At 41.3% G+C, this 14,292-nt stretch overlaps 1 protein-coding gene across 3 annotated transcripts in view; it reads left to right on the top strand.

The window, feature by feature from the left end:
• The window catches only part of SLC30A6 (solute carrier family 30 member 6), a 45,743-nt gene extending 31,832 nt beyond the window's left edge, over positions 1–13,911 (top strand). For all 3 annotated transcript variants that reach the window (XM_069583619.1, XM_069583618.1, XM_069583620.1), the window contains one exon: positions 10,420–13,911. In XM_069583619.1, the coding sequence (XP_069439720.1) occupies positions 10,420–10,920 (501 nt within the window). In that variant the 3' untranslated portion in view covers positions 10,921–13,911. The remainder of the gene's footprint in view (positions 1–10,419) is intronic.
• The last annotated feature ends 381 nt before the right edge of the window (positions 13,912–14,292 follow it).

Raw genomic sequence — 14,292 nt, 5'->3', positions numbered from 1 at the left:
TTTCTGGCAAATTAATCGATGGAACTAGGGTGGCAACCCCTATTAGGTCATTGTTCTGTAATGCTGCTCTCTTAGCTGCCTGACCAGCTGCTTGGTTCCCTCGTGCCACTTCTGTGCTCCCTTTTTGGTGTCCTTTACAGTGGGAGACTGAAACCTCAGTGGGCAGATGGACTGCCTCCAAGAGCCTAAGGATTTGATCACCATATTTGATTGGGAACCCTAGGATGATCAAGTGGCCTCTTTCTTTCCAGACAGCAGCATGTGCATGTAACACCAGGAAGGCATACTTGGAATCTGTAAATGGCTACTCTTTTTCCTTTTCCCAGCTCTAAGCTCAAGTCAGGTATATGAGCTCAGCTAATTGGACTGCAGTACCTGGTAGCAAAGGTTTTTCCTCTGTGGTCTCAAAATTGGAGACTACTGCGTATCCAGCTCTTCTTTTTCCATCCAAGACAAAGCTGCTTCCATCAGTGTACCAGATTTCCTCAGGATTGGTCAGAGGATCTTCTGACAATCCCTCTCAGGGTTTTATCCAGTGGTCCAAGGTTTCCAGGCAGAAGTGAAAGGGGAGAGAGTCCTTAGGGGTAGGCAGGAGGGTAGCTGGGTTAAGAATCCCACAAGGGGATGTAGTCAGACCTGGATTTTCCATCAGCACTACTTGATTTCTGAGGATCCTTTGATCAGACATCCATAAATGGCCTCTCCCATTCAGGAGTTATTTCATTTGGTGGCTGGTAAAAATAGTTTTCCCCCAGAAGAGAGTTTTAAAGCATCTTCTATCAGGACTGCAATAGCTGCAAGATTTCGAAGGCAGGAAGGCCAGCCTTGGGCAGTTTGTTCAAGCCTCTTGGATAACCAAGCTATAGGCTGGGGCTCAGGTCCCAGCCTTTCAGTTAACCCTCCCAAGGCTCTTCCTTCCTTTTTATGTAATCTGAACTCCCAGGTAAGTGACCTTTGTCTCAGTCATCTGTGCCTTAGCACAGGAGACTTTATATCCCCTGTCTACCAAAAAGTTTAGATCCTGAATTGCATGTTGGGCATTTTTCTCATCTGGAAAGCAGATTAGTAGGTCATCTACCTATTGTAATATTTTCCCATTAGGTCCCAGGTCCAGATCTAGGGCATCCCAGCTAAGAGCCTGCCCAGACAGGTAGGGGCTGTCTTTGAACCCCTGAGGTAATACTGTCCAAGTCATCTGTTGGTGTTTTTCTCCTGGAGATTTCCACTCAAAGGTAAAAAGATACTAGGATTCTTTAGGCAGTGGTCTGCAAAAGAATTCATCCTTGAGATCCAAGACTGGAAACCACTTGGCACTGGGTGGGATTTCTCCCCAGATTACATTGGGATTGGGTACTGTGGGATGGAGGGGGACTATAGCTTCATTTATGATCTGGAGATCTTAAACCATTTGCCAGGTCCCATCTTTTTTCTTTATAGGGAGGGCTGGGGTGTTACATGGCAAATTGGTGGGGACCAATAGCCCACAGGCAAGGAATTTATTTATTTTAGAGGCTGTAGTTCTTCTCGAGCTTTTCTTCTGAGAGGGTGTTGTTTCTGGTTTGGAAACCGAGTGGGATCTTGGAGGACAGTGATGACCAGTTCAGCTTGGTGGGCTCATACAGGAGTCCCCTGGTTCCACACCTGGTGGTTAATTTTGTCCTCCCATAGTTTTTGGTCTCTCCCTGTTGGAGAGGGTGTAACGGGTTCCTCAGTAGTAACCACGAGCTGTAGGGCTCTAGGGGCTGAAAAGCTTCCCATCACAAGGGTGGTCCCATTTAGTGAGTATATCTCTTCCCAATAAGGGGTTAGGACACAGGGACTACCAGAAACTGGTGGGAAGATATTTGTCCACCCCAGCAACAAAGAAGTGCTTGGGTGAATCTTTTTGTAATTGTTTTTCCTGTAGCACCCCAAATGGTACAGGTTTGGGAGTAAAAGGCTACAGAGTAGGAGGTCAGGACAGAGTAGGTAGCCCCTGTGTCAACCAAGAAATTCTTGGACCTACCTGCCAATCCAGTTGCACCCTTGGCTCCAGCCCTGTGATGGTTATCTGTGACAGGCGGGCTGGCTGGAGGGCGCCGCTTCAGTCCTGTTGAACTATCAGTCCTGTTGAGGGAAGGCTTGGCACTTGACCTTGAGGCTCTTGGGTCCCAAGGGCAGTGTGTCACCCAGTGTCCGGATTGGTGGCATTTGTAGCAAGCCATTTTAGGAGACTTGTCAGGATTTGGACACTCTTTGGCCCAGTGTCCCGCCTGACTACAGACTAGGCATTTGCCTCATGCCTTGTCCTTTAAGGACTCAGAGTTTGCCATAGGGCTTCCCTGGAGGGCAGCCAGAATCTGGGCATGGCTTGTCTCTGGGCCTTGGCCTCCCTTTCCTGTTGTTCTCTGTTATAAAAGGTATTGGTGGCTAGAGTCTGGTGGCTGGAGTCTGGACCATTTCATCTAAAGAGGCAGCAGGGTCCTGCTGCTGTAGCTGTTGTAACTTTATCCTGATGTCTGATCCACACTGGGACAGGAATTTGTCCTTTAAAATCACCTGTCCCTCTTAAGAGTGTAAGTCCAGATTGGTAAGTGGGGTTCTTGTTGGGCTCCTGAGTTATTGCTGACCCCCGGGCATAGCTGATTACTTTTTTCTGGGCTGCTTTTAGTCCTGCCTTTACACAGATCAGAAAATGATCCTTTTCCCAGATGTGCTCAGGGTCGTTATAATTCCAATTAGGATCTGAAGAGGGAACCACAGTTTCCCCCACTGGGTATTATCGCTTGACATGTGAAGCCCCATAGCATACCTTCAGGCTTCCTAAAGACCCTAGCGTACTCAGGGTCAGATGAAGTTTGACTAAATATGACCGTGATGTCCTTCCATGTCAAGTCAAAGGCCAAGGTAATGTGATACATTCCAATATATCTATCTATTTGCTGGGTCATCTGTGTAGCTTCCCAGGTCTTGTTTGACCTGTCTTAGTTTTAAGAGGGAGAAGGGCTTATGGACCTGCACTGGTCCGAATTCTCCAGTTTCAACTAAGGGACATACTCGAGTTGGCTTTTGTGGAGGGGGTGCTCCCAGATATGGAGGCATGTTTGGATAGAAGGAAGGATCACCAGGCAACTTGGGAGCCATGGAAGGTGAGCCTTCACTGGGGGCTTCCTTCTTTTGGTTGTCTGCCTAACACCATTTGCCTGGTAGGTTCACTTTTAGGCCATACAACAAACTCATACTTAACCCAGAGTTCCTTCATATCTCTTGGAAGAAAATTTGGACATAGGGAATCTCTGTCCATTTCCCTTATCTTTTGCAGAATAAGTCTAGCTGCAGGATGGTGTTGTAATTTAAACTGCCATCCTCAGGCCAATGTTCCTTACCCCCAGAGGATACCATGGCCCTCAGTGGCACAAAAGAATTTTAAGCGACTTCTTAGAGTTTGAGGATTGGAATAGATTCCAGTTATCAAGAATGCATCTCAAGGGCATCTGTCAGGAAGTGGATTGGTTTTTTTCCATCTGAAAGACAGTGATGACAGAGAGGAAAAGAAAAAAAAAAACTAATATGCCTCCTTCTATTTTTATGGGTGGACTTCCTTAGGGGTGAGTCTCTGAAGCCTATCCTACTCAGTATTGTTGCAACCTGAGAGCTGGGTGTCTCAAGGTCAGGGTGCAGATCCCCTGCAGGCTGAGTCATGAAAGCCTCCTGGAGATCAAATTCCTGGGCAGGTTGAGGCAGATTGGCCTCCCGAGAATTGGGTCCCTGGGCATTGGTCAAGGCATGTCAACCTCCTGGGATCCCTGAACTGGTGGATCCCCAAGCAGGTTGAGGTATGACAACCTCCCGAGGACCAAATCCCTAGGCAGGTCAAGGTAGGTCAACCGTTGGGCATCCCCAAGGTCTCCAGCGTGACCAGTGCTGGGTAGGATTAAGGGGTTGTAATCTTAACTCATTGCTGGTTTGTCCACTGCAGATGGGAATAGATATCATGATGTAAAGCAATCCAAGCCTGTGCCCTGAGACTGGAAACCTGGTGAAACAGCCATCAGCCTTATCCTCTTATTGCTCTGAGGGAATGTAAGTCACTGATTTCTTCCCTTAGTCCTCCATAAGAGCAGTTTAGGGTACTTCCAATGGTAAACATTTCATTGTCATAGACCCACTTTAGGTAATAACAGAAGTAATGACAAAGGAGTGAGTTACCTTGGTCTGTTAAGGGCGTTCAGTTCAGTTCATATCTGAGGTTAGTTCAGTCGTTCAGTCGTGTCCAACTTTTTGCAACCCCATGAACTGCAGCACGCCAGGCCTCCCTACAATCACCAACTCCTGGAGTCCACGCAAAGCCGTGTCCATTGAGTCAGTGATGCCATCCAACCATTTCATTCTCTGTCATCCCCTTCTCCTCCTGCCCTCAATCTTTCCCAGCATCAGGGTCTTTTCACATGAGTCAGCTCTTCACATCAGGTGGTCAAAGTATTGGAGTTTCAGCTTTAACATCAGTCTTACCAATGAACACCCAGGACTGATCTCCTTTAGAATGGACTGGTTGGATCTCCTTGCAGTCCAAGGGAATCTAAAGAGTCGTCTCCAACACCACAGTTCAAAAGCATCAGTTCTTCAGCGCTCAGCTTTCTTCACAGTCCAACTCTCACATCCATACGTGAACACTGGAAAAACCATAGCCTTGACTAGACGGACTTTTGTTGACAAAGTAATGTCTCTGCTTTTGAATATGCTATCTAGGTTGGTCATAACTTTTCTTCCAAGGAGTAAGCGTCTTTTAATTTCATGGCTGCAGTCACCATCTGCAGTGATTTGGGAGCCCTCCAAAAATAAAGTCTCACACTGTTTCCCCATTTATTTGCTATGAAGTGATGGCACCGGATGCCATGATCTTCGTTTTCTGAATGTTGAGCTTTAAGCCAACTTTTTCACTCTCCTCTTTCACTTTCATCAGGAGGCTCTTTAGTTCTTCTTTGCTTTCTGCCATAAGGGTGGTGTCATCTGCATATCTGAGGTTATTGATATTTCTCCTGGCAATCTTGATTCTAGCTTGTGCTTCCTCCAGCCCAGCCTTTCTCATGATGTACTCTGCATATAAGTTAAATAAGCAGGGTGACAATATACAGCCTTGATGTACTCTTTTTCCTATTTGGAACCAGTCTGTTGTTCCATGTCCAGTTCTAACTGTTGCTTCCTGATCTGCATACGGGTTTCTCAAGAGGCAGATCAGGTGATCTGGTATTCCCATCTCTTTAAGAATTTTCCACAGTTTATTGTGATCCACACAAAGGCTTTGTCATAGTCAATAAAGCAGAAATAGATGATTTTCTGGAACTCTCTTGCTTTTTCGATGATCCAGCAGATGTTGGCCATTTGATCTCTGGTTCCTCTGCCTTTTCTAAATCCAGCTTGAACATCTGGACGTTCACAGTTCACGTATTGCTGAAGCCTGGCTTGGAGAATTTTGAGCATTACTTTCCTAGCGTGTGAGATAAGTGCAGTTGTGCGGTAGTTTGCGCATTCTTTGGCATTGCCTTTTTCTGGGATTGGAATGAAGACTGACCTTTTCCAGTCCTGTGGCCACTGCTGAGTTTTCCAAATTTGTTGACATATTGAGTGCAACACTTTCACAGCATCATCTTTCAGGATTTGAAATAGCTCTACTGGAATTCCATCACCTCTACTAGCTTTGTTCATAGTGATGCTTCCTAAGGCCCACTTGACTTCATATTCCAGGATATCTGGCTCTAGATGAGTGATCACACCATCTTGATTATCTGGGTCGTGAAGATCCTTTTTGTACAGTTCTTCTGTGTATTCTTGCCACCTCTTCTTAATATCTTCTGCTTCTGTTAGAAGCAGAAGATATTAATGGTCCATACCATTTCTGTCTGGACCAGAAATGGTCCATACCATTTCTGTCCTTTATCAGAGCATCTTGATATGAAATGTTCCCATGGTATCTCTAATTTTCTTGAAGAGATCTCTAGTCTTTCCCATTCTGTTATTTTCCTCTAATTCTTTGCATTGATCGCTGAGGAAGGCTCCCTTATCTCTCCTTGCTATTCTTTGGAACTCTGCATTCAAATTCATATCTTTCCTTTTCTCCTTTGCTTTTTGCTTCTCTTCTTTTCGCAGTTATTTGTAAGGCCTCCTCAGATAGCCATTTTCCTTTTTTGCATTTCTTTTTCTTGGGCATGGTCTTGATTCCTATCTCCTATACAGTGTCACAAACCTCCGTCCATTGTTCATCAAGAGTATTTTAATATAAGTGGGGTCGAGTTACGTTGCCTAAAAGGGTGCAGAGTCCTGGCTGTAGGAGTTAGTAAGTGGTTTAAGAACAAATTGATGAGGCAATAGACTAGATTTTCCATAAAAGTAGAGTGTAGATTTGGTCTGGGGCTATGTTTGTAACTTAGGACAAGGGTGATAACGATTTGGGCCAAATGGCCTGCAGGGCTAACTCCGAAAGTGGCAAACATTGTCCCTGGAAGCCCAATTGCCCTTGAAGGGATACCACCAACAGATGGACTTCTAGCAGGCACTGTGTGCCTGTCACCTGCCCTAGCAGGTTCACTGAGAGCTGCTGTTGTTGCACATTTTGTAGAAAATATGGAAGATGAAGGCCTGACTATCTAGAGGGATTGGATATTATATAGTATTTCACTCCCAAAGGCCAGCTATTTTCTGGTTGTCTCTCCAGAAGATAGTAGAGGCAACATTGTGGGCGCAGACAGGGCTCAGGAAAAGAGCATGAAACAGGATTGAAGGGGGCAAGGTACAACTTTTGAGAGAATGACGTAGCCCAAGAGCATAAAATAAACCGATTAAAATTAAATGGGTCCAAGACAAGTCAAATTTAACTTGATTCTCAATCTGCAAGCTTAATGACACACCCAGAGGCACCAGGACAGTTCCAAGGCACTATCAAAAGGCCAAGGAGTGGGTGGTTCTCCAGTTGTTAGAATGATCCTCCCTCTTCACCATAAGAAATCACACACTCTGGACTGTGCATCTCTCTGCATCTGAACAAATCTGTCTCTTACCTATTGCTGTGTCTCTCACTGAATTTTTTGCAATGAGACATCAAGACCCTGAGCTTCATTAGGTCCTGAAACCAGGCACCCTGGGTTTTGGCTGTGCTTAAGTCCCAGTTGTATATGACTGAGTGACTAATATAGCACAGAATCCCTGCCATGTGGGTTTTGAGTCCCAATCTTAGGTAAACAGTTTCAAACACAACTTTCAGAAATGGAAAGATGATGACCTGCCCAGTACTTCGTAAGCAGTGGCATAGATGGAGAGAGGTGCTGAAGGACAGGAGGAAAAAGCAGTGGGAAAAACATCCCGAGGAATCCCCTTCATAACCTGCTGGAAAATCTGCTAAATACCTGACCTGTGTTCACAGTTTTCATTGGCCTGATCCTTGGCACAAAAAAGGTTTAAGGACAGAAGAATTCCCCACCCACTTAGGCAACAGCTACTAAGGTGCAAAAGATAGTAGAGCCTTCGGGACACACTGGGGACTAGCCCCTACCAGAGTCCCTCAGTTGCACCCACTGCCATTCAGGGCGTTTTAGGAAACAAGAAATTAGAGATTGTAAAGGAATTTAGATTTTGTTAGCCATATGTCCTTCCAGCCATCGGAGCAAAGACCTCCTCCCTTAATCGGAGGTCCTCTGAAATCAGACTGAGCTGCATGAGCTTTCTGTCAAGTTTGTTTTTGCTGTCCTGGTTTCCAGCACGTTAGGCTTCTTGTCACTGCCACTGCACTGGGTTTTCTTCATGTTCAGCTTCCATCATGTGAGTTTTCACCAAGTTGGGCTTCTGCTGTGCTTGGCCTCCGCCTTGCGGGGGCCGAGCCAAGATTGTTTCAGCCAAGTTAAATCCAAGTCGCGGAGCCAGATATGTTGGGGGAGTATATAATGTCCTCGATTCTGTCTCAACACAGCAAAAATTTCAAGTGGCGGACCAGTGTTTCAGCTCAGTTACAGCTCAGTTTAAATGGCAGACCAGTGTTACAGCTTGGTTACAGCTCAGTTTTATTTGGCAAGCAAAGGAAAACACATCCTTGAGGTGTGAGGGTGGGCTAACCCAGAAGAAGAGAGGGGCTCAATTTTGGCTCCTCTTTTTATGTTTTTTTCTCCTCCTCCTGAGCCTGCCCTATTTAAATTGGGCTAGCCAGGAGGGCTGTTTGTTTCACCTGAGGTTCTCACTCCTGACCCTGGACCTTCCTTTGTTCTATTTTTGGGGGCTTTTTCCTTTCTTGTTTTTTGGCCACTGCTATTTTGGACTCCTTTTTCCTATTCTAGCTACCTAACAGTTTGAAGTTAGGGGGCATAATACCTTTGTTCTTTCTCAAGATTGCTTTGGCTATTTGGGGGTCTTCTGTGGTTCCACATGAAATATGGGATTATTTGTTTTAGTTCTGTGAAAAATGTCATAGCTGAATGTGCTTTGGGTAGTGTGGACATTTTAGCAATATTAATTCATCCAGTCCATGAACACAAGCTATCTTTCCATTTATTAGTATCATCTTTAGTTTCTTTCATCAGTTTTGTAGTTTCAGAGTATGTGTCTTTTACCTTCTTGGTTAAATTTATTCCTAGATATCTTACTCTTTTTGATTCAATTCTAAATACGATTTTCTTGATTTTTCTTTTTGATGGTTCATTTTAGTATATAGAAATGCAACAGATTTCTCTGTACTTCATATCATGAAACTTTGAATTCATTTATTAGTTCTAATAGTTTTTTGTGTACTCTTTCGGATTTTATATATATATATTATATTATAATATATATATTATATATATGTCTTATATTATTATATATATATAATATATATGTCTTCTGCAAACAGTAATGATTTTACTTCTTCTCTTCCATTTTGGATGCCTCTTATTCTTATTCTCCTCTGATTGCTGTGGCTAGAACTTACAGTACTATGTTAAATACAAGTGGCAAGAGTGGACATCCTCGTCTTGTTCCTGATCCTAAAGGAAAAGCTTTTAGCTTTTCATCATTGAGTATGATGTTAATTGTGTGTTTGTCATGCATGTGTGCATACTCAGTCACTCAGTCATGTCAGACTCTTTACAGCCCTGAGAACTATAGCTCACCAGGCTCCCCTGTTCATGGAATTTCCCAGGCAAAAATATTGGAGTGAGTGGCTGTTTCCTTCTACAGGGGACCTTGTGGACCATATCTCCTGTGTCTCCTGCAGTGGCAGGTGGATTCTTTACCGTTGAACCACCTGGGAAGCCCTCATGTTTGTCATAAATGGCCTTTATTGTGTTGGTGTATGTTCCCTCTGTACCAACTCTGTCAAGAGTTTTTATCATGAATGGATGTTTAATTTTGTCAAGTGCTTTTTCTGCATCTATTGAGATGATCATATGATACCATTCTTGATATTTTTGTTTGTTTTAATCAAAATATCATTATTGTATCTACTATTTTATTATCTTTTGAAAACAAGATGTATAATGACCATTTTATCAAGTTAGTATACATACTTCTGACCATCATTCTAATGCCTGGGCTCTCTATCCTCCTGGTAACCTAGGCTAGAAACCCGGAGATTGTGTTTTGAAAAGTTCATCTCCCTCATTCATTATTATATCCAGTTGAAAATCGAAGTCTCCCACTTCTAACCCCTGGAATATCATGAAATCTGTAGTCCCACTATATCTGTCCTATCTTGGCCTCTCCATTCCTAACCTAGTCAGTTCCTAAATAATTAGCAGTTATCCATAACTGTAATTTTTCTGAACTCTGATTATCTTACTTCTGTTGGATTGCTGCAACTAAAACTCCTTATTCATGATTTTTAGAACCCCACAGCTAGCCTTTCTGTTTAACTTTATTACCTAAACTTACTTTCTTCTTTACATTCTTCCTTTACTGATTTGCTTCCTCTTTTCCTCCTCCTTTTCTTCCTGTCTTTTCTGTTTCATTCTTTTTCTGCCTCCTGAAATACTGTGCTTCTTTTATATAGTAATGTTGCTTATTCTTGCCCAAACATGCCATGTTTTCACATACTATTGCCCCAGCTTAGAATGCCTGTCTCTGCCTTTTGAGATTTAATTTAATCCCCAGCCCTAGATCAGATGCCATCTTCTTTTAACGTCTTCCTCAACTGGAATTAATAGCTACCTTCTCTGCCTTTTCAGTGCATTTTTCCATATACTTCATTTGTGTTCTGCCTTCTGTTGCTGTATACCTGCCATCCTTCTACATGGATTTCTTTCTTTTTTTAATATTTTAATGTTATTTTATTTAGAGTCATTAATCATTTTATTAACTCTTTACATCAACAATTACTACTAAGGTAGTTTTTAAGGAATATCAATAAAATGTTTCTTTCTAATGGAATTTTCAGTAGTATAATTGTAAGCAGTCTTTTTCTTATGATTTTGTCCCTTTTAGGCTGGATCAGTTCACGTGAGAATTCGACGAGATGCCAATGAACAAATGGTTCTTGCTCATGTGACCAACAGGCTGTACACACTTGTATCTACTCTGACTGTTCAGATTTTCAAGGATGATTGGATCAGGCCTGCCTTACTCTCTGGGCCTGTTGCAGCCAATGTCCTAAACTTTACAGATCATCACGTAATCCCAATGCCTCCTCTGAAGGGTACTGATGATTCAAACCCTGTCACATCAACTCCAACTAAACCTAGTAGTCCACCTCCAGAATTTTCATTTAACACCCCTGGAAAAAATGTGAGCCCAGTTATTCTTCTAAATACGCAAACAAGACCTTATGGTTTGGGTCTTAATCATGGACACGCACCTTATAGCAGCGTGCTTAATCAAGGACTTGGAGTTCCAGGCATTGGAGCAACCCAAGGATTCAGGACTGGTTTTACAAATATCCCAAGTAGATATGGAACTAACAGTAGAATTGGACAACCAAGACCATGATGTACTATAATTTAATTTATTTTTATGAGGAATATTGACTCCTTGAGTTTCAGTTGATTTAGTAATCCACTTTGCATTGACTGTTCAATCATTTACTCTAAATGTTAGAGAGTAGTAGGCTTGTTCACATTTCATGAAACCAATGAAACTATATTTTTGTAAAACATATTTGGGGCAGTGAGAACCTTTTAAATGTTATAGACTTTAAATAGGCTTCCTTTAGAAAGCGTGTTCTCTAAATTTGAATTTTGCCATCTTTGGTTTTGTAGTTGATTGCAGTGTGATATAGCATTACCTTTATAAGAGAACCACTTAATGGAGTAGATTTGTCACATTATTAAAAATATAATGCTTTCTGCAGTGAAATTTATAAACATGCTTCTTGAGTACACATTTTAGGAAAGGGGAAAAACGTCTATTCTAAAAGTAAAAGTCTCTTTTATAGATTTTCCAAACTTAATTGCTACATTTTTCTTTGAGGTCCTCCTGTGGTATGCAAAGTAAAGGCAAACATTTTTATCAGAAATTTTGAAACATATTTTACTATCTGGCACAGTTAAAAATTTTTAATTATCAGTTTTTTAATAGTTTTTCTCATTAAAAAACTTCAATACATTTGTAAGTGACCCATCAATCTCACAATGTCTTATTTTGGTTAAATAAACATCCTATCCTTAAGTGATATGCAGTGAAGGAATTCCAGTTTTCAGTCTTACATTTAATTAAATACTGACATAATGATAGATTTTTATCCTTTTTGTAACCTTTTTATTGGTTGACTTTAATTTTTCATTTTATTAACAAAATATAACATATATTACCAAAATATGTGGAATTCCATACAATGTAGTACTTTTTTATCCTTTTTTCAAAGTTGCATGAACAATTTGAATTTAAATTATATAATTTTGCCAAAACCTAGTGCACCTTAGGTTTATAGAATGTAGTGTTGGTTAGATCTGCAGTAGTAGGCAGTTTCTAACTTATTTTGTTCTGCTTTATTGAAAATAGTGAATTGTTAACATTTATAAGTATGAGAATCATGTAGATTATTTTATTTTTAAATTATTTTCCAAAATACAAATGTTAAGGACTTCCCAACATGGCCAGTATTACTTATAAAAAGTATAACAAGCAACAGTCACAAATTACCTATGACTTTTTTTTTCTTGTTTTATCATGCATTTTATACTTAGGTTTTAAAAATGGGTTTTGAGAATGGATTCAGCTTTTCTAGAATCCAGTACTCCTGGAGATTTGTGACATTTCCAGCCATCAGCAACTATCTAGAGAAGTGTTTGTTTTTGTTTTTTAAATTTGCAACTTTCTTCAGTCAACTCATCCTCTTTTAAATATAAGCAACCCTCCCAAATTCCTGTTTCTTTACAGTGGAGTAATAAACATCTAAGAAGCCATCTCTGTCAAGTAGAATTGTAGTTACACTGTGAGAATAAGTGACCATGTCCCAAGTAACTTTTGCTTGATGAGGAGTTGGTCATTGTCTTTGACGTTTGCAGCCCTGTTCAGCCATTTGACCTGCTGAAGAAATAGAGCCCAAGCCACCTTGACTGCTGGGGAAAATGAAACGTAAATGTGATAAGGCAACCTGTTCCTTGACATTTGTCTTTCGTCCTCCAACTATTTCTATACCTATTATTGGTCTACTATTACAGGGTGATTTTTCCTCCATTGATCTCATCTAAATGTGAATTTGGGTCATGTGTGAAATCTGAAGAACTGCCTTGTACTGAATGATGATTAAGAGGTATGTGCTGCCACGCTATGCATGTCTTCTCCGTCTCCAGGGGATTTTTAAAGTGCCCGGGTACTAAACACAGTTCTGTGCAAGGTTAAATGCCTGTTTCCTCAACACTCATTCAGAGTTACATCTGTTCTGTTGTCCTTCCAAAGGTGCTTTGATACCCGACTACACTACTTGAGAAGTTGCATATGGGTTCTTGAAGGGTTGGCTCTACTTGCCGAAATTTGATAATGCCAACTACTGCAGGTGGCATTGCTCCAGACATTATTATATAAAGAAGTCTTATTTGCCAACCTTCGAATAGGTTCTGGATATGAAAATAAGAAACTTGGCCAACATAAGCCTAGATTTAGTAGCCTAACTGGTAAATCTTGCCACGGAGTTACATGAAGCTAGACCAAGAAGCAAGTTTGAGTTAAAAGCTTGACCCATGGTTTGTGATTAAGAGCAAGTTCCACAGAGTGTGATTAATCTTGTTTGAGAAATTACTGTTTTATAATGGAGGAAAACACTGGGCTGTAAGACAAGAGATTTGGATTCCAGTCCTGATACTGCCACTGTTTGAGTAGTTTTATAACCATGGGTAAGTCATTTAACTCCTCTGAGATTTCTCATCTGTAAAGTTAGGGTGGGAAATGAAGTAGTTGATCTGTAAACTGTCCCCTCTAAAACTGTATTACTAAATTTGCAGAAAATATATCCACTTGTGAAGTAGAATATTGTACCCAGAATTTCTTTTTAGTGACTACCTCAACATACAGGCCAAATGTTACCTACGCCAACACCCAAGCCATTAATTTGAGGTGCCATGAGAACAGAGAGTAAACTACAGGCTGACATTTGGTTTTTGTGTATTTCAGAGTTGCCTTGACTTAAATCTGTTTAGCTTAAACAGATTTTTCTTAGACTTCTTTCTTTGTGAGGAAGGATTATTTTGGGAGCTGTTGGGGAAAAGATTAGGACAGGGTACTCTTACCTTTCACAGGGTACTAAAGAATGGGATCCATTTTTTCTTCTTTAATCTCTGAAGTCACAGATGGAATAGCATACATGTATCAGCAACTGGTTTAGCTACTCATTCAAGCATCTGATTGAGCTACTCATAAACTGCCAATTTTTTGCTTAACTAAAGATGGCTGATTATGGGGCAGGGGAGCCTGATCTGCTTTTTATACAAGAAAATACTTTTACATTCCAAATTGTTTGAATTAAACTATTTGAATAAAGAACATACGTGGACTTTTCTTTCTGCTTTTAAATAATTTTGGCCTGTTTGTTTCAATAGCTATTTATTGGTAACTTTATCTCATATTCAGCAAATGCTTGTCAGGAGTTTAGTATATGCCATGCACTGTACTAACTAAATGTGCATATAGTATATAAATTTTGGTGACCTGCTATTCATGAGAATGAAGAGAATACAAGGATAAACAGGAATCCCCTTCAAGTAGCTGGTAGAAGTGACCAGACACCAGACCTATTTATCAGTTCAGTTCAGTCGCTCAGTCAAGTCCGACTCTTTGTGACCCCATGGACTGCAGCACGCCATGTCTCCCTGTCCATCACCAACTCCCAGAGTTTACTCAAACTCGTGTCCATTGAGTCAGTGA

Source organism: Ovis canadensis, chromosome 3, assembly GCF_042477335.2.
Source record: "Ovis canadensis isolate MfBH-ARS-UI-01 breed Bighorn chromosome 3, ARS-UI_OviCan_v2, whole genome shotgun sequence".
NCBI lineage: Eukaryota > Metazoa > Chordata > Mammalia > Artiodactyla > Bovidae > Ovis > Ovis canadensis.
This window is presented reverse-complemented; position numbering and strand designations above follow the sequence as displayed.